At 35.7% G+C, this 24,907-nt stretch overlaps 1 protein-coding gene across 1 annotated transcript in view; it reads left to right on the forward strand.

Moving 5' to 3' along the window:
- The window catches only part of LOC149790377 (uncharacterized), a 280,245-nt gene that overhangs the window by 219,649 nt on the left and 35,689 nt on the right, over positions 1 to 24,907 (forward strand). The window contains exons 42-46 of the mRNA XM_089972426.1: positions 7,856 to 8,034; positions 12,316 to 12,459; positions 12,967 to 13,132; positions 16,082 to 16,223; positions 18,298 to 18,419. Of these exons, the coding sequence (XP_089828552.1) occupies positions 7,856 to 8,034; positions 12,316 to 12,459; positions 12,967 to 13,132; positions 16,082 to 16,223; positions 18,298 to 18,419 (753 nt within the window). The remainder of the gene's footprint in view (positions 1 to 7,855; positions 8,035 to 12,315; positions 12,460 to 12,966; positions 13,133 to 16,081; positions 16,224 to 18,297; positions 18,420 to 24,907) is intronic.

Below are 24,907 nucleotides of genomic sequence, written 5' to 3' on the forward strand. Positions count from 1 at the left end.
GCAACCTGACCCACCAGAAAGGACTTTACAGACAAAACCAGGAGTATCTGTCCCCTCTGGGTCACAGATAGTACCATCTACTGTTATTGTAGCAGGCATATCATGACCTGACATCCTTCTCATCACCAACAGTTTTCAAGCAGGCTGCAAACAAGATGTCTTGGATGAAAACCCACAATAGAGGAGAGGCATTTCATTTACTATGTCAAGATACGAGACAGGCAGGATGTCCAAGTGATGATGGCCATGAAAAATACATAACACTGGACTGATGACAGGCTAATAACCTCCAAGTGATGATGGCCATGAGAAATACATAACACTGGACGGATAACAGGCTAATAACCTCCAAGTGATGATGGCCATGAGAAATACATAACACTGGACTGATGACAGGCTAATAACCTCCAAGTGATGATGGCCATGAGAAATACATAACACTGGACTGATGACAGGCTAATAACCTCCAAGTGATGATGGCCATGAGAAATACATAACACTGGACTGATGACAGGCTAATAACGTCCAAGTGATGATGGCCATGAGAAATACATAACACTGGATGGATGACAGGCTAATAACCTCCAAGTGATGATGGCCATGAGAAATACATAACACTGCACTGATGACAGGCTAATAACCTCCAAGTGATGATGGCCATGAGAAATACATAACACTGGACGGATGACAGGCTAATAACCTCTAAGTGATGATGGCCATGAGAAATACGTAACACTGGACAGATGACAGGCTAATAACCTCCAAGTGATGATGGCCATGAGAAATACATAACACTGCACTGATGACAGGCTAATAACGTCCAAGTGATGATGGCCATGAGAAATACATAACACTGGATGGATGACAGGCTAATAACCTCCAAGTGATGATGGCCATGAGAAATACATAACACTGGACAGATGACAGGCTAATAACCTCCAAGTGATGATGGCCATGAGAAATACATAACACTGGACTGATGACAGGCTAATAACCTCCAAGTGATGATGGCCATGAGAAATACATAACATTGGACTGATGACAAGCTAATAACCTCCAAGTGATGATGGCCATGAGAAATACATAACATTGGACTGAGCACAAGCTAATAACCTCCAAGTGATGATGGCCATGAGAAATACATAACACTGGACGGACGACAGGCTAATAACCTCCAAGTGATGATGGCCATGAGAAATACATAACACTGGACGGATGACAGGCTAATAACCTCCAAGTGATGATGGCCATGAGAAATACATAACACTGGACTGATGACAGGCTAATAACCTCCAAGTGATGATGGCCATGAGAAATACATAACACTGGATGGATGACAGGCTAATAACGTCCAAGTGATGATGGCCATGAGAAATACATAACACTGGACGGATGACAGGCTAATAACCTCCAAGTGATGATGGCCATGAGAAATACATAACACTGGACAGATGACAGGCTAATAACCTCCAAGTGATGATGGCCATGAGAAATACATAACACTGGACAGATGACAGGCTAATAACGTCCAAGTGATGATGGCCATGAGAAATACATAACACTGGACGGATGACAGGCTAATAACCTCCAAGTGATGATGGCCATGAGAAATACATAACACTGCACTGATGACAGGCTAATAACCTCCAAGTGATGATCGCCATGAGAAATACATAACACTGGATGGATGACAGGCTAATAACCTCCAAGTGATGATGGCCATGAGAAATACGTAACACTGGACAGATGACAGGCTAATAACCTCCAAGTGATGATGGCCATGAGAAATACATAACACTGCACTGATGACAGGCTAATAACCTCCAAGTGATGATGGCCATGAGAAATACATAACACTGGACAGATGACAGGCTAATAACCTCCAAGTGATGATGGCCATGAGAAATACATAACACTGGACTGATGACAGGCTAATAACCTCCAAGTGATGATGGCCATGAGAAATACATAACACTGGACTGATGACAGGCTAATAACCTCCAAGTGATGATGGCCATGAGAAATACATAACACTGGACTGATGACAGGCTAATAACGTCCAAGTGATGATGGCCATGAGAAATACATAACACTGGACGGATGACAGGCTAATAACCTCCAAGTGATGATGGCCATGAGAAATACATAACACTGGACAGATGACAGGCTAATAACCTCCAAGTGATGATGGCCATGAGAAATACATAACACTGGACTGATGACAGGCTAATAACCTCCAAGTGATGATGGCCATGAGAAATACATAACACTGGACTGATGACAGGCTAATAACCTCCAAGTGATGATGGCCATGAGAAATACATAACACTGGACTGATGACAGGCTAATAACCTCCAAGTGATGATGGCCATGAGAAATACATAACACTGGACGGGTGACAGGCTAATAACCTCCAAGTGATGATGGCCATGAGAAATACATAACACTGCACTGATGACAGGCTAATAACCTCCAAGTGATGATCGCCATGAGAAATACATAACACTGGATGGATGACAGGCTAATAACCTCCAAGTGATGATGGCCATGAGAAATACGTAACACTGGACAGATGACAGGCTAATAACCTCCAAGTGATGATGGCCATGAGAAATACATAACACTGCACTGATGACAGGCTAATAACCTCCAAGTGATGATGGCCATGAGAAATACATAACACTGGATGGATGACAGGCTAATAACCTCCAAGTGATGATGGCCATGAGAAATACATAACACTGGACAGATGACAGGCTAATAACCTCCAAGTGATGATGGCCATGAGAAATACATAACACTGGACTGATGACAGGCTAATAACCTCCAAGTGATGATGGCCATGAGAAATACATAACACTGGACTGATGACAGGCTAATAACCTCCAAGTGATGATGGCCATGAGAAATACGTAACACTGGACGGATGACAGGCTAATAACCTCCAAGTGATGATGGCCATGAGAAATACATAACACTAGTCTGATCACAAGCTTATAACCTCCAAGTGATGATGGCCATGAGAAATACATAACACTGGACGGATGACAGGCTAATAACCTCCAAGTGATGATGGCCATGAGAAATACATAACACTGGACTGATGACAGGCTTATAACCTCCAAGTCATGATGGCCATGAGAAATACATAACACTGGACTGATGACAGGCTAATAACCTTCAAGTGATGATGACAATGAGAAATACATAACATTGGACTGATCACATGCTCATAACCTCCGAGTCATGATCGCAATGACAAATGCAAAACACTGGACGGATCACAGAATAGCAAGCTTGGAGGTTATGAGCCTGTGATAAGTCCAATGTTTTGTATTTTTCATCGCCTTCATCACTTAGAGGTTATCTCTTAGTGATGGGGGCCATGAAAAATACAAAACATTGGACTTTTTATCACAGGCTCATAACCTCCAAGCTTACTGTTCAGATTCAACCTACCAGACAACCACAAATCAAGATGAACCCAAAAAGCATAATGTCTCCAAATTTAATCAGGAGTATCTGAAACAGGCATTTGTTGAAGAACTGTGCAGCCAACTTGAAACAGTTGATATGAACTATGATAATGTCAAGGAAAACTGAGCATCCTTCAGAGACTCTGTGTATTCAGCTGCATCAAAAATTCCAGGTCCACCATAAGTAAGCATCAAGATTGGTTTAATGTGAATGATGCTGCAATACAGAGACTTCTAAGTGAGAAACATCAGCTAGAAAAGGCCTGTGTAAAAGGCAGCACTTTGTCATCAAGGAAGGCAGCCTTCAACAACATCATGAGGACTGTCCAATTCAAACTGAGAGAGTTGCAAGACTTGTGACTGAGCAATAAGGAAGATGAGATCCACTCCTGTGCAGACAGGAATAACATGAAAGACATCTATGCTACTTCAAAACAATCAACATCTCCAATATTGAGTGCTGACAGCACTGTGCTGCTCACTGACAAAGAAGAGATACTTCAAAAGATGGCAGAACATTTCTACAACATCCTCAATCAACAATCATCTGTCATTGAACAGGCAAGTGATTGACTGCCCCAAGTGAAAATCAGCATAGCATTTGCTGATCCTCCAGTGCCGATGGAATCTGAGAAAACAGTTGACCGACTGTCAAATGTCAATGCACCTAGAGGAGATGCTATACAAGCAGTAGTATTAAGCTTATATACCACTCCCTCAATAACTCACACCCTGATGACTCACAAACCTGCTTACAATACATGGTCAGGCATGGTTCCCATTTTTGTAACCAGAAAATTACAAAAATTGGACCCTATTTGTTGAACTTTAAGAAAATCGAAATCACAATCGGTCACTGAAACTTTGATATATGACTCGTTTTATCATCTAAAATGGTAGATAAAATCTGGAAATTCTAACCAGCATTATGAAATTATCAACTTTTAATAAGAAACCATATCATTTGTTACAATTTCATTTCAAACAACATTCTTATTAGATCATAATTAACAATATTCAAGGAAATTTCTATCAATGAAAACATCACTTAAACCTAGCGAAGGCAGTACTTTAATTAATAAATTCCAATTTAATAATTTTTTATCAAGTGAAATTTGTGTTCTGTCTTTGAGTTCCTTAATGATCATAAATACAATGTCCTCCCACTTGTATTTAAACATTAAAGCTATGTCTTTGAGCATTTCTCTGAGAACCTAATTAAGTGCCAACCGTGCTTTGATATTTGACTAGTGGAAGTATTTAATGTATTTATGCAATGAATTAAAACCTGGCCTCCTTTGTATTAACATGTTAATTATGTCTTTTGAATCAAATAAAGAAGGTGAAATATAAAAAGTTGTGTAAATCCTGCCGGCTTAAGATCTAGCGGCTGTGGTTGTATATCAGGTGAAGTCATTTCGGTTGATCGATCAGACAGTGTTATAAATGTTATTGTGCACATAATGACATTAAACTACCTTAAATTAACCTACTCATTCATAACTGTTCAAAGATAGCAAGGCAACCAAGCAAGATTAATACTTCATAAAATAAACAACTTTGTATCACAGATAAAGACCATTGTAGGGGAAACAAGTTTCAGAGAATTCCTGGATTAGCATATGGTAATATCCTCAAGGATGAGAAGACGTTTCACTTGCAATGAAATCGCTGTATCAATATTTTACTAACTGAACAATACAACAGTTGAATTTAAACTTAGATGATTATCTCACAAAATAAAAGATGCTATTTTTAAAAAAAGGAATCTTGATTTTTGGTGTATCACCAGTTAGTCTGGTTAAATGCCTCATAGACTCCTTGCTTCACACTACTATTATATGCTACTCAGGGAACCAAACTTATCAACAAAACAAACCGCAGTGATGCAATGCACAAATATTTTCATGTACACATGGTTTGATGTTTGTTAACAATCTTTCAGATGCTGGACATTTTGAAAATACATGTGATTTATACAAAATAACAAGCAACGTTATTTGAAAAAGCACTTTATTGGCTATTATTCTCAATGGGGATATAAAATGAGGATATAGTCATTAAACAGCCTAGTTCCGACATTTGCTGGATGTCTGGCAGATCTATTGGGTGGTCCCTCAATAACTCTCACCCTCGTTTATAGACCAGTCTATGTTTTTGGACCACACTGTGTGCAAGTTATCAAGAGAGAGAAGTGAACATTACACACACTTAATGTAGACTTAAGGAACTTTACCACAAGAGTACAAGAATGCATCATTTGTCCACATGAACTAGTTGACACTTTAAACATTCCCACAAGTAATCCTTTTAACCACTTCAGCATTGACCCTGAGTCATGAGAAAAGCTCACATATGCAGTATTGCTTTATCTGTTGTGGTCTGTTCTATACTGGAGCTTCAGACTTTGAACTGAGGAGAACTGCAGAGGCAGTGCAGAAATGCAAGCTGCATAAATCTCAGAACTACAGAGGTTGTACAGGTTACAAGCATCATAAATCTCAGATATACAGAGGCAGCACAGAAATGTGAGCAGTATAAATCTCAGAACTGCAGAGGCAGCACAGAAATGCAAGCAGCATAAATCTGAGAACTACAGAAGCATCACAGAAATGCAAGCATCATACATCTCAGAACTACAGCACATCTTTTGTTGACCAACCTAACAGCATCTTTTGTCAAGTGTGCCACAGATAGTTAGAGCACAAATGTACTCATAAAATCCAAACCAGTTAGTGATGGCATGGTCATGTTTAAACTTGAAGGATGAACAACACACACACACACATGCACACACACACACACACACACACACACACGGAGAGCTTTGTACAAAAGTTTTAAGTTGGCTTGTTTAAGGCAAACTGACTGGAAAATTGAACTTGCCCAGGTGGGGTGGGGATCTGAGCTTGCCCTCAATATGACAACAAAATATTACAACTGAAGTAGAACAAAGACATTGATTGTTAGTTTGAAGGCATTCACAGTATGCTTATTTAACAAATACAAAATTTTCATTTTCTTGTTTCCATAGTTTGCATTTTATAAAATAGCATACCTGTAAGCTAAAGTCGTGAACAAGATATTTGTAAATGGTAGGTAGATATCTTCATAGAAAAAAGGAATTTTATTAGAAGAATAAAGACAGACATGAATAAAAATTGATGGTTTTGTAAATGGCTAGATATTAAGTGAGAATGATGTTTAGGTAAAAGAAATTTAAAAATTAAACAAGAAAGAACAAAACTTTGTTTTCTTAATTTTAGTCAGGTTGTAATACATTATAACATTTTTCTTTATCTACATTTCCACTGAAAGATGAATTGATCAAGCAGATTTGTATCAAATCCATTGAGTAAACAAGGTAAAACTGAGTCTTTCTGTGAAATATTCTATTGTCAATAAATTTGCTCTTTGCTTTTCTACTGGGAGGGGGTTGTTGTGTCCACCGAGATATCTGCTTTAACTTTCACTTTATTCAGTATTCACCTTGAAATTGGCCACATGCATCTAAACTATCTCTGACAAAGCCAACTTTAAAGAATGATTTGAGAACACTTATTTTGCTACATTTAATTACTTTCCAAAAAGTATGTATTGTTCTCCTGCAATAATTATGTAAACAATCAAAGACAACTTTGCTTGTATATTTTCAAGTGGCTAATCCTCAGAGAAAGTGTCTTTTACTTCCAAAAACATATGTCAAAGAAATCCTAATATCACCTGGTCAATTTGAAATCAGCGCCATGGATCAAAACCGTTTTTTATTTAACAAACTGAATCGTCAGAGTTGGCAATCTTTACACATTTGGAGCTCACTAACTGCTGGTGGTTAGGTTAGGTTAGGACTTGAAAATTTGCAAATCCTGTATACATACAAATATGTGGATTAAAATTTGACTGATAAGTTAAAGTATAAATAATCGACAAATAATTAACTTTTCAAATTTGCTTTAAATAGTACACTCACATTATTATGTCAGCTTCAGTAAATGCACAAATGACCTTGACACTGACCTCAAAGAGACTCAATATATTATGTGAATATAAATAATTGATACATAAAACATGTGTGGGAAGTTTTGTATTTGAAAAAATTTCATACATATAAAAATGAAATAAAGGTGCTGATACAATAATATAAATGTTTGCCCAGTAACTTTACAGGAGTCTTAAGAGATTGTAGATTTCATTATGGTAAACTTATGTGACCTAACTATGAAAGAGTACAATTTCAATTGTATTTGCTTGTTTTAGTTTTATTAATCTCAAAGGATAATCCCTATGACAAAATGAATGTTTTGAATATATTTTATGTAAATAATGACTTTCTTCAGTTATGACACTTATCATAAAAAGTTATGTTTTCTCCATTCTAGGAATGTTTGCTATAAAGACTGACCATGCTGCTGACCAAAGAAGACAGAGTCCTAGCTGGATGACATGGGGGGTATTTACGTTGAACCTTGCATGGCTTGGCTTTGCTGATGTTCATTCAGGAATAGATTATTACAATGTCACTGTGGGGAGCACATACATGGGACGAGACTTAAATCAGGTATTCATAGTAATCAATGTCCAGCAGTAACAGTGATACATCAATCATTAAGTTGTTTAAATGCCCAGCAGTAAAAGTAATATATCAATCATTAGGTGGTTTAAGTGCCCAGCAGTAACTGTGATACATTAATCATTAAGTGGTTTATATGCCCAGCAGTAACAATGGTATATCAAGCATTCAGTTGTTTAAGTGCCCAGCAGTAACAGTGATACATCAATCATTAAGTTGTTTAAATGCCCAGCAGTAACTGATACATCAGTCATTAAGTGGTTCAAGTACCCAGCAGTAACGGTGATACATCAAGCATTCAGTTGTTTAAGTGCCCAGCAGTAACAGTGATACATCAGTCATTAAGTGGTTTAAGTGCCCAGCAGTAAAAGTGATATATCAATCATTAAGTTGTTTAAATGCCCAGCAGTAACTGATACATCAGTCATTAAGTGGTTCAAGTACCCAGCAGTAATGGTGATACATCAAGCATTCAGTTGTTTAAGTGCCCAGCAGTAACAGTGATACATCAGTCGTTAAGTAGTTTAAGTGCCCAGCAGTAAAAGTGATATATCAATCATTAAGTGGTTCAAGTACCCAGCAGTAACGGTGATACATCAAGCATTCAGTTGTTTAAGTGCCCAGCAGTAACTGTGATACATTAGTCATTAAGTGGTTTATGTGCCCAGCAGTAACAGTGATACATCAAGCATTCAGTTGTTTAAGTGCCCAGCAGTAACAGTGATATGTTATTCATTAAGTGGTTTATGTACCCAGCAGTAACAGTGATACATCACTCATTAAGTTGTTTAAGTGTCCATCTGTAACAGTGATACATTATTCGTTAAGTGGTTTATGTACCCAGCAGTAACAGTGATGCATCAATCATTAGGTGGCGTAAGTGCCCAGCAGTAACAATGATACATTATTCATTAAGTGGTTTATGTACCCATGCAGTAATAGTGATACATCAATCATTAAGTTGTTTAAGTGTTCCACAGTAACAGTGATACATCAACCATTCAGTGGTTTAAGTGAAACTTAAATAAAACCTAATGCAACTTTTTCGGCACTTAGTAGAACTCTTTCAGCACACAAAGTTCCTTTAATAATTAAGTAGCCATAGGGTGACCTACTTGAAGAAGATAAAAAAGTGAACTAAAATCAATCATCTTCTTCAATCTCCTGTCAGCTATTGAAATTTACTAATTAGTATTTTCTGAATGAGTTCATTGTACATGTATATTGTTTGGCAATAAATTCACAGATAAAGGGCATCAAGGTAACCTTTCTTTTATATTTTTGTGAAATATATTTTCAGCTATTTATTTGACCCACCCTCGATACTCTGGACTCTGTTCACCTTCATTCATGAAAATTGGTGTTTGTCTGTAGTAAATTGCCCATGCCAAAACTTGGTCAGTGCAGCCTTATTTTAACTCCTGAGTGACTTTTTTTCAACCTTTTTTCCTGCACCCTTAGTATACTGAATCCTATTTCACCTGATGTCATCCAGATTGGTATGTTGATGCATCTCAGTGAGAGTAACAAAGTAGGCCACTATAGCCTAATTTTCAGTTCGAGAAAATTTTATTTTCGGCCATTGATTTGCCATGTTCATAATTTTTGTGTTTATTTTTTCTACAGACATAAATATTGGTTTGTCGATGCATTATAAGAAGATTAACTCACTCATACAAAAACTTGGTTACTGTGACCTCATTGTCATTTCAGCCATTTTTATCAAACCTTCAGTATGTTAGACCCTTCTGCACCTAGACATGAAAACTAGTATGTGCTTGCATTTCACTGATGGTAGCTTAGCAAGACCAAAAGGTATTTTTACATAAGAGTGAAATATATTTGTAGCTATTCATTGGTCACACTGTCAAAATATTGGCCCCTATTTCATCTACACATTAAATTGGTATTTGCATACATCACTGGGAAAGTTATTTAGCCATACCAAAACAACATAACTCTTACCTGATTTTTTATGCTTGAGTGACTTTTATATTTTTCAGACACTTATCCATTATATATTCAATGCATTGCACACTTTCACTCACACTCATGTACATTCGTATCATGATGTCTGTTGAGGAGAATAACTGAACCATACCATGTGACTTACCCTGGATGCACAATGAAATTGAAAATCTCATTAGAAAAGAAAAGCAGCATTACAATAGAGTGAAACACTTGCAGAAGCACACACTTGTTGTTATATCATCAAAAAAGAAGTTGTTGTTGTTGTTGTTGTGGGGTTTAACGCCATTTTTCAGCACGATAGGCTATACATGGCGGCCATCAAAAAAGAAATAAAATTATTAATTAAATACAGCAATCTAAATATTCCCCCAATGAGTGCTTGGCTGAGAAATTAAATTGTTAAGTCTAAGGGGTGGCAAAAACTTGTTAAAGAGATCCAGAGAAATTCCAAGAAGACATTTTTTGATTCATTGATTATAAATGGGGCTAATTTACAGATAATGGAGAGAAAGTTAAAATATTTAATTATTTATTTTTCACACAATCTAGAATACGAAAATTGATAATATAACACAATGACAACTTGCTGAACTAGATGTACACGAATTGCCACAACCCACTATCTCTTGCATCAACATCAGTAAAGATTTTGTATAAGCTTTATTATTGGTTTAAATCAATCCAAAGTCACTGTGTGGTCCAGACTTACTGCATCCCAGGTTACTTAAATGAATTGCATGTTTAATTAAGTATCCACTGTGTCAGATTTATAACATTTTGCTTAATACCTCAAGATTTCCAGATTCTTGAAAATAGCAGATGTGGTCCCATTATATTAAAATGTACAACAAATGTTTCAAACTATTGTTCAATATCACTCCTTTATATTTTGTCCATGATTTTGAAAAGTTTATCTGCAAATTATTGGCATTATGATATGGTTCAATATAATTTGATTTCACCTAATCAATCAGGATTTACACCTGCGGACTCTACAACAATCAGTTATTAAATATTTATAATACAATTTGTTTGGCTGTAGACCCAGGAAAGGAAGTTAGCACTGTTGTCTTTGACATAAGTAAAGTGTTTACTCGTGTTTAGCATTCTAGATTAAAATGATTGGTTTTCAAGGTAGTTTACTGCTGCCACGTGAATAATCTTTTCAATGGGGAAAAAACCCCAAACTGATAAACATATTTACTAATAATTCTATTTTTAGTAACTGCGAACACATATGTATGCATCTATTTATAGATCCTACTTAATTTTACATTCTTAACATCTTACAATAGACTCTATGACATACGCCAAATCTGACTATAGATAATCACTGCAATGTACAAATCATGAATAAAAATTGCAAAAATTAAAGATAAAATCAAGTATCCGGAGTTAAAAAATTAAGAAGAATTCCAGCATAAGCACTTAGTCATTACTGCTGCATGGCAAGCTGTGCATCATACTTTACTAATTAAAGTGAATAAGTAATCCATCCATTCATAATTTTAAAACTTATCTGAATCAGGACAAACGTAAAATTGTACATATTATTTTGTTGGTGATTGGGTGGATCAAGTTCAGCATACATAATTGAGAACCAAATATTATAGCTTACATAATGATTTATATCTAAATCATGTTTCTAACAATAGTTACTGCACATGACTGGACAAGTAGAAACAGCTAACACTTTCTGTTAGAATGTAAGAAATATACAACTCTGAGACATGTTCTCTTCACATTATTATTATTGACCTGACTTACATTTAAGATATTATTCAGCAATCCAATATATTCTGACAAAATTAACATGCAAATATTTATGGCAGTGCAAACATTCTTAAAATTATTGAAATGATTTTTAAGTTAATGCACAGGTCACAACCAAACATGTGCATTCCATCTTTTTTACCATTTAATGATCTTTGAAATAATTATATATAGTATAACTGAAACAGAAATGTAGAAGGTAACAAGAGTTATGTATTTTGATATTATTATTAATATTATTATTATTATTTATTTATTATTATTATTATTATTATGATTATTATTGATAATTATGTACATTCAAGGCAGGCTTTATTTTAATTTCCTGACTTAAGTCCCAGACTTTCCAACTTAGGGAATGATTTTTAGGTCCAGCATTGCATCGATTGCAGTGCTTGCTGTTCAAAAGGTAAGACATCTTCATGTTCCACAGGATCCTTGTTATTATTTACTGAGAAGGGTTCTAAAAACCTTTGGTACAGTTTTGCGAACAGATCTGAAATTTTAATCTGGATTAATTTCTAGGTTCCAGGACAAGCAACCACACTCTATCATGTCAGCAGTACATCCATTGTTAAGTCCGAGGGTGCTGTCCAGACATTTTCCTTTGAAATTACACCAGTTGTGTCACATGAACTGATATACATAGCAGTTTGGGCTGTGAATAAGGTTGGTCAATTGATAAAGTATTATGTACATTCATAATTTTGATGACATTTTTTTCTATAGTGAGGCCTGTATATACTAAACCAAATTTTTAATTAGCTCAGTTTTTGTGTATTGTAAAGTGCCAGTTTTAGTCAAAATGTAAATTTTATGATGTAATTTGAACCCAGATCGGTTTATATGAATACATTTCATTGGTTAAATAATATGATTGGTTTATAGGAATACATTTAATTGATTAAATTATATGATTGGTTTATACGTATGACTGTCACCAAAATAACATTATAGGATTAAAACTAGATCTTTAGAAATGATTTAAAGCTTTTCAAAAAGCAGTAATCTAGTTTTATTTGAAATCATTTATTGAAAAGAAAAGTATCCAGGACCTGAAGTGTTTGGTACTTGAACAAACAGAAGTAGATGGAACTGGTGACTGATTAAAATTAATCAAATGCATTTTATAATTTCGCAAATTTCTTTATATTATACATTTTTATTCTTCAATAGGTGGGAATGTCCAGCCCAGTTCTTCATCAAGCCTTCCGCCTTGTGTTTGGTGGGGTTATGGAACTTGTACGGAGATGTTCATCTTTCTCTTGTGTTGGCCATTGTGTTTGTGCACCGGAGGATGAAGTTTGTAGTAACCCTCGGCCCTGCACTGATAAGTCAGCAAGTAGGTTATCTCCCTTGGATAGAACTGTTACTAATTATTGGACAGAGTTACAGTTTACTCTCTGCCACCAAGAGTGGACTTTTGAATTTGTACATTGTAATCAATTTCTTACTGTCTGTCCATATTTTTGCCATCCTAGATTTCTTACTGTCTCTCCATCTTTTTGCCATCCTAGATTTCTTACAATCTGTCCATCCTTTTGCCATCCTAGATTTCTTACAATCTGTCCATACTTTTGCCATCCTAGATTTCTTACTGTCCATTGTTTTGCCATCCTAGATTTCTTACTGTCAGTCCATCTATTTGCCATCCTAGATTTCTTACTGTCAGACCATCTTTGCCACAAGGGGCCGATGCGAGGTATATAGGGACACTAATAACCAAAACTTGATGAGTCTGATCCATGCAAATAACATTGGCCTATTTGACAAAGGGTCCCTAGAACAGAGCTGGAATGGTAAGCTATGCAAGAAATGTCTCAAATAAACAACAAAGTGGAAGGAGGGGAGGCGGGTGGTTCTTTCTGCAAATAATGTTAAAAATTAAACGCAGCATCTGTTCTGAAAGGGATGCATCTCTACAGGTGTATCAGTTATATGAATGATGCCTAACTGACACAATGTTTAGTCACATGCTTTAATTCAGTCATCAGAAAGGTTCAACATAACAATGTATCAAAATTTAGTTACTAGCTTATTAACATACATTGGCTGCAATGACATTGTGTCTGGACAGAGAACCATAGAAGACAAGGAGGGGCCCAGCAAGGAGCCAGAGAAGGATGCACTGTGTATTACTTCAACTACATTTAACCAATTAAATTATAATATGAGAGTATAGCCCTTTTTGACTCGCAGCTGAATGAAGTATAATAATGAATATATGGAAATCTGCTAGTCTCACACTTTTCAGTGGTAAATGTTCTCTTAAAAAATTTTCCTCATGGATTGGATATGGAATCAATACGTACTTTTACAGAAATATCCATATGGTCATTTTTTTGTTGAAACACTCTTCTGGATTTCAGTGTATCCATATGGAAATTTTATTTATTCCGTATGTACTCTGTATGGAAAATCTCATGGAATATGCTAATTAGTCCATGAGATCTGTAGGTTGTCCATATGGAATAAAATTAAAATTCCATATGGAATTTGGCAATAATCCATATGGAATTTGTGAATAATCCATATGGAATTTGGCAATACTCCATATGAATTTGGCAATACTCCATATGGAACTTGTAAATGGTCCATATGGAATTTGTAAATAGTTCATATGGAATTTGGTAATTGTTGTTGTTGTTGTTGTATGGTTTAAGGCCATTTTTCAGCACAAGATAGGCTATACATGGTGGCCAGTATTAATGGTGGAGGAAGAACCTGGGAAAACTCCGGAAAGAACCACTGACCCACAAGAAGCTACTGGCAAGCTTTCTCACATACCCACATTGGCGAATTTGGTAATAGTTCATCATATATGAAATTTTCCAGGCATACTTAAGGCGGATTTCTGACAGTTTTATTTAAAGTGCTTTCTGTCTAAACCATAAAAAAAATCTGCTTCAGATTTCTATTAAACTGCCTAATGATTCTTAGACATTATTGGGAATCAATGATAAATATTCACCATAATTTTTAAAATGGATCATAAATTTTATTTTGACAGACATTATCAAATAAGATTTAGGTTTTTCTTGTCCTCATTTTCTTTCTCGCATACAAAACCTAATCCATGATGGCATCACTTAAGTCTTTTTCATTCCACTGAAAAGTCTGGTGAGATTTCACAAATATTTGACTAAACCTTTTGTGAGATTTCACTACAATTTTGATCATTATATAGTATTTTACTGAAGTTTCAGAAGTGTTTCATACATTTCAGAAGGTTTCAGATTAATAATGGATATGAATTAAACAGGACTTTATTAACCAAGGTGATATTAAGTTTGCATGATTTTTTTATACATATTTTGTAATTATATGACATCCAAGGCAAGAGATATGGGAGTTACTACTAATAATAATAATAAAAATGACTTTATTTAGAGATGGTAACTTAATTAATTACAGAACTAATCTACTTTGAGGCCTTCTATCTGTTATGTACAATATATACAGTACATGATGTGAACCATCATCTGCCTTTACTAACCTTTGTGGATGGTTTGCAATTGGTTTAAGAGCAAATCACATAGGAGTCAAAAGGCCTGAGGTCAAGGTCACTGAAAGTAACTGCACTATAACATTAGTTCAACATGACATAATCTCAACCAGACTTTGTAAATGACTTTCACTTGGGGTAAGGAAAAATCCTGTTTTTTTGGGGTAAAAATGTCAAGGTCATCCTGACTTAAAGAAGAAGTATGGTTTCTGTGCAAAAAATGTAAGTTATTTACATAAAGTTAAATGTGCAGCAGACATGTAATGTGACATTCAAAAGTAATCTTCATATGGTATATGTTAGTCTTAGTTGTTATATTTTAATCAACCGCTCCGGTGGCCTAGTGGTTGGAGTGTCCGCCTTGGATGCGGGAGGTCGTGGGTTCGATCCCTGGCCGAGTCATACCAAAGACTTACAAAAATAGTACTAACAGCTGCCTCGCTTGGCGCTCAGCATTAAGAGGTTAGTGTTAGGACTGGTCGGCCCAGTGTCAGGATAATGTGACTGGGTGGGACATCATGCCACTAGTCTGCGGCATGATGCCCCAGTGCTAGACATCACTATAAACTGCCACATTGCAGACATCGTAGCGATATGACTGAAAAATTGTTAAAGCTACGTTAAACATTGAAATCACATCACATCACATCATATATATTTTAATCTGCAATGATTTGTTTATTATCAGTCTCTGGTCATAGTTGACTTCTCAGTTCTGTCACATGTATAGAAATAAATTTAAATAATGATACATATTTTAATCTGCAATGATTCGTTTCATATCAGTCAAGAAGACAGAGATTAAAGTGACGGATGTGAGAAACCTTCGATTTGAAGATAATGAAGAGAATGTGACCTATGTTGCTACGGATACTGTCCTGGCAGCCAAATGGAGGCTGAATAGAGCCAATGTAGATAAGCCTATTTGGTAAGTCCATATTTGTCTATAGTGTAGTCTATACAGCCTATTCGGTAAGTCCATATGTGTCTATAGTGTAGTCTACACAGCCTAATTGTTAAGTCCATATGTGTCTATAGTGTAGTCTATACAGCCTATTTGTTAAGTGCATATGTGTCTATAGTGTAATCTATACAGCCTATTTGGTAAGTGCATATATGTCTATAGTGTAGTCTATACATCCTATTTGGTAAGTCCATATGTGTCTATAGTATAATCTATACAGCCTATTTGGTAAGTCCATATGTGTCTATAGTGTAGTCTATACAGCCTATTTGGTAAGTCCATATGTGTCTATAATGTAGTCGATACAGCCTGTTTGGTAAGTCCATATGTGTCTATAGTGTAGTCTATACAGCCTATTTGGTGAGTCCATATGTGTCTATAGTGTAGTCTATACAGCCTATTTGTAAGTCCATATGTGTCTATAGTGTAGTCTATACAGCCTATTTGGTAAGTGTATATGTGTCTATAGTGTAATCTATACAGCCTATTTGGTAATGCATATATGTCTATAGTGTAGTCTATACAGCCTATTTGGTAAGTGCATATGTGTCTATAGTGTAATCTATACAGCCTTTTTGGTAAGTGCATATATGTCTACAGTGTAGTCTATACAGCCTATTTGGTAAGTGCATATATGTCTATAGTGTAGTCTATACAGCCTATTTGTTAAGTGCATATGTGTCTATAGTGTAATCTATACAGCCTATTTGGTAAGTGCATATATGTATATAGTGTAGTCTATACAGCCTATTTGGTAAGTGCATATGTGTCTATAGTGTAATCTATACAGCCTATTTGGTAAGTGCATATATGTCTACAGTGTAGTCTATACAGCCTATTTGGTAAGTCTGTATATGTCTATAGTGTGGTCTATACAGCTGTGTACAGCAAACATAGACAAGCCTATTTGTTAAGTCCATATGTATCTATAGTGTAGTCTATAATAGCTGTGTACAGCAAATGTAGATAAGCCTATTTGGTAAGTCCATATATGTATATAATGTAGTCTAAACAGCTGTGTACAGCAAATGTAGATAAGCCTATTTGGTAAGTCCATATGTCTATATAATGTAGTCTATACAGCTGATTTGGTTAGTCCATATATGTCTATAGTGTGGACTATACAGCTATATACAGCAAATGAAGATAAGCCTAAATAGTAAGTCCATTATATCTCTATAGCGTAGTCAATACAGTTGTGTACAGCAAATGTAGATAAGCCTTTTGGTAAGTCTATATGTGTCTGTTTTATACAGACCTATAAATTGGCACTGACAAATTCTTTGCTTTTGCATCAAATCACAAGTTTGAAATTAAGTTGAACAAATGATGTATGCCCTGGTCTGCAGCAAACACTGCTGACTGAAAGTTGTGTTCAACCCATATTTACATACAGTACTCCATCACTATAAAGCACCTCACTATAACACTGCATTATTCCCTCCCTATAAAACACCTCATCACAACCTGTATCTATTTATTGCATTCCCTCACCATCAAGCAACACACTATAACACTATATTCAGTATTCCCTCACTCTCAAGCACCTCATTACAACCTGTGTCTATATTCAGTATTCCCTCACTATCAAGTGCTCCATTACAACCTGACTATACTGTTATACCCTGGACAGTGTTATCTTGAGAGACTACTGTTATACTCTGGGCAGTGTTATTTTGAGAGACTGTACTGTTGTTATACCCTAGACAGTGTTATCTTGAGAGACTATAGTGTTTTTATTAAAATCACAAGCTGAATAAACAGGATAAGATCTGCAGGTGCATCATGCAATATATTGGTACATCAGTCTTGAAGCAGTTAGATAGGACAGCGTGCTCTAGTTATCTTAAAGTCTTGTAAAGCTTGGTGGTAGCTTTTTTTTGCCATAGTAAAGTTTCATCAAATATTTTTTACAGGAAGGACAACTCATTTTGATCCACATTTTAAAAATTGTCTTTAGTAGTTCAGTCATTTGGTTATTTATCAGTAGAAAACTTTTCCACTTATTTGATTTTATTTATGTTTTGAAAATCATCAGGTACGAGTGGAGCGTTGGCTATGAATATGCAAGTGACCCCCAGGGTATCTTTAATGTATTATCTGATCGTGTTTGGCACGATGTTGGTCAACGGACAAGTGTGGTGTTTTCCATAACCAGGGGTGAGTATGATAATTTTTTTCCCCAATATGATTTTGTCAAATCAAGCAAAATGTGCAACATAGGTATCAATATTTTGAATAGAAAATCCAGGCATCGTCGTAAAATGTCTGGCTCATTAGGCTGTTAGGTTAAGTTATTGGTCAAATTTGTTACCTCTCTTGATCTGCAGACTATTTCTTATCCAGTTTTGATTAAAGCTGGTAAATTAGTTTATATCATGAATAACTTGGACAAGCTTAATTATGAGCAAGAGACTATATATATATATATATATATATATATATATATATATATATATATATATATATTAAGCCTTTATCTGTGGATAAAATTTGTATTAATTAATCCTTCATCTGTGGATAGAGTTTTTTCTGACTTTGGTAAAAATGGTTGATATAACATTCAACTTAAAAGATGTTATGTAGGGATGATTCTGTTTAGTGAAATGGTCAACTGTTAAGTTATGCTGCATAGGTCAAGTGAGTGGTATTAGGCCCACTTGGATAAGGTCAAGTGAGTGGTACCAGGCCCACTTGGATTTCTATTAGGACTTTCCTCTTCAGTTACATTATATTGGTTGGTCATCTAAGTCATATGCATTGATTCAGCACATGTGTTAATTTATATGCTTGATATTCTTTCAGAATTGAATTTCAACTTAAATTTAAAACAAAGTCTGAATAATATTAATCTGAGTGCTTATTCTTAAATTTAGCGCTAGCTAAAAGAAAACTTACTTGATGGTAAATAAAGAATGCCAAATTTATGAGAGAGAACCTCTTTTTCCTTTGACATTTTTTAACAATGAAATGAATTTTAAACAAGGAGTCCTGAAATATTTTGTTTTTCATTATTTATTCACGTGTTTCTTCTTTGCTTACAATATTTTGACTTGTTCAATGGTAAGGCTAAGTGAGGTTATAGAATTGCCCTGCTTCTGTCATGCATCATTTAGTATTGCCCTGCATAGAATTGCCCTGCTTCTGTCACATATCATATAGTATAGCCCTGCATCTATCATGCACCATAATAGTATTGTCCTGCACCTGTCCTGCATCATTTAGTTTCCAGGCCCTGCATCTATCGTGCATCATTTAGTATTGCCCTGCATGGAGTTGCCCTGCTTCTGTCATGTATCATATAGCATAGCCTAGCTTGTGTCGTACATCATAAAGTGTTGCCCTATGTCTGCCATGCATCAAATAGTATTGCCCTACATCTGTTATGTGTCATATAGTATTGCAACACATTTTTATGTCATATAGTATTGTTCTGCATTTATTATGTGTTATATAGTATTACCCTACATCTGCTATGTGTCATATAGTATTGTCCTGCTTCTGTCATGTATCATATAGTATTGCATTACATTTGTTATGTGTCATACAGTATTGGCCTACATCTGCTATGTGTCATATAGTATTGCCCTGCTTCTGTCATGTATCATATAGTATTGCATTACATCTGTTATGTGTCATATAGTGTTGCCCTACATCTGTTATGTGTCATATAATATTGCCCTACATCTGTCATTCATCATAGTATTGCCCTGTATCTGTCATTCATCATAGTATTGCCCTGTATCTGTCATTCATCATAGTATTGCCCTGTATCTGCCATGCATCATAGTATTGCCCTGTATCTGCCATGCATCATAGTATTGCCCTGTATCTGCCAAGCATCATAGTATTGCCCTGCATCTGCCATGCATTCTATATCATGCATCATCTATCATCAGTTGCTTGTAACCAGTCTGGAGTCTATATGTATGACCTGATGTCAGTCAGACTTGGAATATGTTTGCTTGTGACCAGTCTGGAGTCTATATTTATGACCTGATGTCAGTCAGACTTAGAATATGCTTGCTTGTGACCAGTCTGGAGTCTATATGTATGACCTGATGTCAGTCAGACTTGGAATATGCTTGCTTGTGACCAGTCTGGAGTCTATATTTATGACCTGGTGTCAGTCAAACTTGGAATTTGCTTGCTTGTGACCAGCCTGGAGTCCATATTTATGACCTGGTGTCAGTCAAACTTGGAATATGCTTGCTTGTGACCAGTCTGGAGTCTATATTTATGACCTGGTGTCAGTCAAACTTGGAATATGCTTGCTTGTGACCAGTCTGGAGTCCATATTATGACTTGATGTCAGTCAAACTTGGAATATGCTTGCTTGTGACCAGTCTGGAGTCTATATTTATGACCTGATGTCAGTCAAACTTGGAATATGCTTGCTTGTGACCAGTCTGGATTCTGTATTTATGACCTGATGTCAGTCAAACTTGGAATATGCTTGCTTGTGACCAGTCTGGATTCTGTATTAATGACCTGATGTCAGTCAAACTTGGAATATGCTTGCTTGTGACCAGTCTGGAGTCTATATTTATGACCTGATGTCAGTCAAACTTGGAATATGCTTGCTTGTGACCAGTCTGGAGTCTATATTTATGACCTGATGTCAGTCAAACTTGGAATATGCTTGCTTGTGACCAGTCTGGAGTCCATATTTATGACCTGATGTCAGTCAAACTTGGAAAATGCTTGCTTGTAACCAGTCTGGAGTCTATATTTATGACCTGATGTCAGTCAAACTTGGAATATGCTTGCTTGTGACCAGTTTGGAGTCTATATTTATGACCTGATGTCAGTCAAACTTGGAATATGTTTCCTTGTGACCAGTCTGGAGTCTATATTTATGACCTGATGTCAGTCAAACTTGGAATATGCTTGCTTGTGACCAGTCTGGAGTCTATATTTATGACCTGATGTCAGTCAAACTTGGAATATGCTTGTTTGTAACCAGTCTGGAGTCTATATTTATGACCTCATGTCAGGCAAACCTGGAATATGCTTGCTTCTGACCAGTCTGGAGTCCATATCTAATGTCAGGCAAACTTGGAATATGGGATGATATTGTCAGAATCTTGAACATGTTCATTAATGAATGAGTTCCACTCATGTTAATAAGGTTATCTTGGACAAGTTCAATAATAAGTGAGTTCCACTATTGTTAATAAGGTTATCTTGGACAAGTTCATTAATGAGTGAGTTCCACTCATGTTAACAAGGTTATCTTGGATGAGTTCATTAATGAGCAAGTTCCACTCATGTTAACAAGGTTATCTTGGACAAGTTCAATAATGAGTGAGTTCAACTCATGTTAATAAGGTTATCTTGGACAAGTTCATTAATGAGCAAGTTCCACTCTTGTTAATAAGGTTATTTTGGACAAGTTCATTAATGAGTGAGTTCCACTCATGTTAATAAGGTTATCTTGCATCTGATTGACAATAATTATTTACCACTCTCTAATTTCTGGTCTGCCTTTGATGAAAAATGGAATAGATGGTTTTATCATTATGAATTCTGAAAATGTTGATAATGAGCAAGATTTATGTAAGTAGGTTACCTTGCATATAATTAACTGAATTTTTATCTTTGTGGAAGCCATATGTTTGATCCAATTTTGATCAAATTAAAAATATGTACTTATATCATCAAGCTGCTGCATGGGTTCATTAATAAGCCAGATGCATGCATACTAATTGTAATTTGCTTGCCTTGTATACCCAAATCCATGCATATTAATTGTAATTTGCTTGCCTTGTATACCCAAATCCGTGCATATTAATTGTAATTTGCTTGCCTTGTATACCCAAATCCATGCATATTAATTGTAATTTGCTTGCCTTGTATACCCAAATCCATGCATACTAATTGTAATTTGATTACCTTGTATACCCAAATCCGTGCATATTAATTGTGATTTGCTTGCCTTGTATACCCAAATCCATGCATACTAATTGTAATTTGATTACCTTGTATACCCAAATCCATGCATATTAGTTGTAATTTGCTTGCCTTGTATACCCAAATCCGTGCATACTAATTGTGATTTGCTTGCCTTGTATACCCAAATCCGTGCATACTAATTGTAATTTGCTTGCCTTGTATACCCAAATCCGTGCATATTAATTGTAATTTGCTTGCCTTGTATACCCAAATCCGTGCATACTAATTGTAATTTGCTTGCCTTGTATACCCAAATCCGTGCATATTAATTGTAATTTGCTTGCCTTGTATACCCAAATCCGTGCATATTAATTGTGATTTGCTTGCCTTGTATACCCAAATCCATGCATACTAATTGTAATTTGCTTACCTTGTATACCCAAATCCATGCATATTAATTGTAATTTGCTTGCCTTGTATACCCAAATCCGTGCATATTAATTGTAATTTGCTTGCCTTGTATACCCAAATCCATGCATATTAATTGTAATTTGCTTGCCTTGTATACCCAAATCCATGCATATTAATTGTAATTTGCTTGCCTTGTATACCCAAATCCATGCATACTAATTGTGATTTGCTTGCCTTGTATACCCAAATCCGTGCATACTAATTGTAATTTGCTTGCCTTGTATACCCAAATCCGTGCATATTAATTGTAATTTGCTTGCCTTGTATACCCAAATCCATGCATACTAATTGTAATTTGCTTGCCTTGTATACCCAAATCCGTGCATACTAATTGTAATTTGCTTGCCTTGTATACCCAAATCCGTGCATATTAATTGTGATTTGCTTGCCTTGTATACCCAAATCCATGCATACTAATTGTAATTTGCTTACCTTGTATACCCAAATCCATGCATATTAATTGTGATTTGCTTGCCTTGTATACCCAAATCCGTGCATATTAATTGTAATTTGCTTGCCTTGTATACCCAAATCCGTGCATATTAATTGTAATTTGCTTGCCTTGTATACCCAAATCCATGCATACTAATTGTAATTTGCTTACCTTGTATACCCAAATCCGTGCATATTAATTGTAATTTGCTTGCCTTGTATACCCAAATCCATGCATATTAATTGTAATTTGCTTGCCTTGTATACCCAAATCCGTGCATATTAATTGTAATTTGCTTACCTTGTATACCCAAATCCATGCATATTAATTGTAATTTGCTTGCCTTGTATACCCAAATCCATGCATACTAATTGTAATTTGATTACCTTGTATACCCAAATCCATGCATATTAATTGTAATTTGCTTGCCTTGTATACCCAAATCCATGCATACTAATTGTAATTTGATTACCTTGTATACCCAAATCCGTGCATATTAATTGTAATTTGCTTGCCTTGTATACCCAAATCCATGCATATTAATTGTAATTTGCTTGCCTTGTATACCCAAATCCATGCATATTAATTGTAATTTGCTTGCCTTGTATACCCAAATCCATGCATATTAATTGTAATTTGCATGCCTTGTATACCCAAATCCGTGCATATTAATTGTAATTTGCTTACCTTGTATACCCAAATCCATGCATATTAATTGTAATTTGCTTGCCTTGTATACCCAAATCCGTGCATACTAATTGTGATTTGCTTGCCTTGTATACCCAAATCCGTGCATACTAATTGTAATTTGCTTGCCTTGTATACCCAAATCCGTGCATACTAATTGTGATTTGCTTGCCTTGTATACCCAAATCCATGCATACTAATTGTAATTTGCTTGCCTTGTATACCCAAATCCGTGCATATTAATTGTAATTTGCTTGCCTTGTATACCCAAATCCGTGCATACTAATTGTAATTTGCTTGCCTTGTATACCCAAATCTGTGCATATTAATTGTAATTTGCTTGCCTTGTATACCCAAATCCGTGCATATTAATTGTGATTTGCTTGCCTTGTATACCCAAATCCATGCATACTAATTGTAATTTGCTTACCTTGTATACCCAAATCCGTGCATATTAATTGTAATTTGCTTGCCTTGTATACCCAAATCCGTGCATATTAATTGTAATTTGCTTGCCTTGTATACCCAAATCCATGCATATTAATTGTAATTTGCTTGCCTTGTATACCCAAATCCATGCATATTAATTGTAATTTGCTTGCCTTGTATACCCAAATCCATTCATACTAATTGTAATTTGCTTGCCTTGTATACCCAAATCCGTGCATATTAATTGTAATTTGCTTACCTTGTATACCCAAATCCGTGCATACTAATTGTAATTTGCTTGCCTTGTATACCCAAATCCGTGCATATTAATTGTGATTTGCTTGCCTTGTATACCCAAATCCATGCATACTAATTGTAATTTGCTTACCTTGTATACCCAAATCCATGCATATTAATTGTAATTTGCTTGCCTTGTATACCCAAATCCATGCATATTAATTGTAATTTGCTTGCCTTGTATACCCAAATCCGTGCATATTAATTGTAATTTGATTACCTTGTATAGCCAAATCCATGCATACTAATTGTAATTGGCTTATTTTGCACACCTGATACATGCAGACTAATTAGGAGTCTTATGTTGCTCTGGATCCACACATATTAATGAGGTGATGTAGTATGTTATTGGCTGGGCTTTTTAACACTCTAAAAACTGTTCCTGGTCCAATTTTGATCAGACGTGGTGATCAGGCTAAAATCTGAAGGTTTTGAA

The sequence above is a fragment of the Sinohyriopsis cumingii genome, chromosome 10 (genome assembly GCF_028554795.1).
Source record: "Sinohyriopsis cumingii isolate HCF-2022 chromosome 10, ASM2855479v2, whole genome shotgun sequence".
Taxonomy (NCBI): Eukaryota; Metazoa; Mollusca; class Bivalvia; order Unionida; family Unionidae; genus Sinohyriopsis; species Sinohyriopsis cumingii.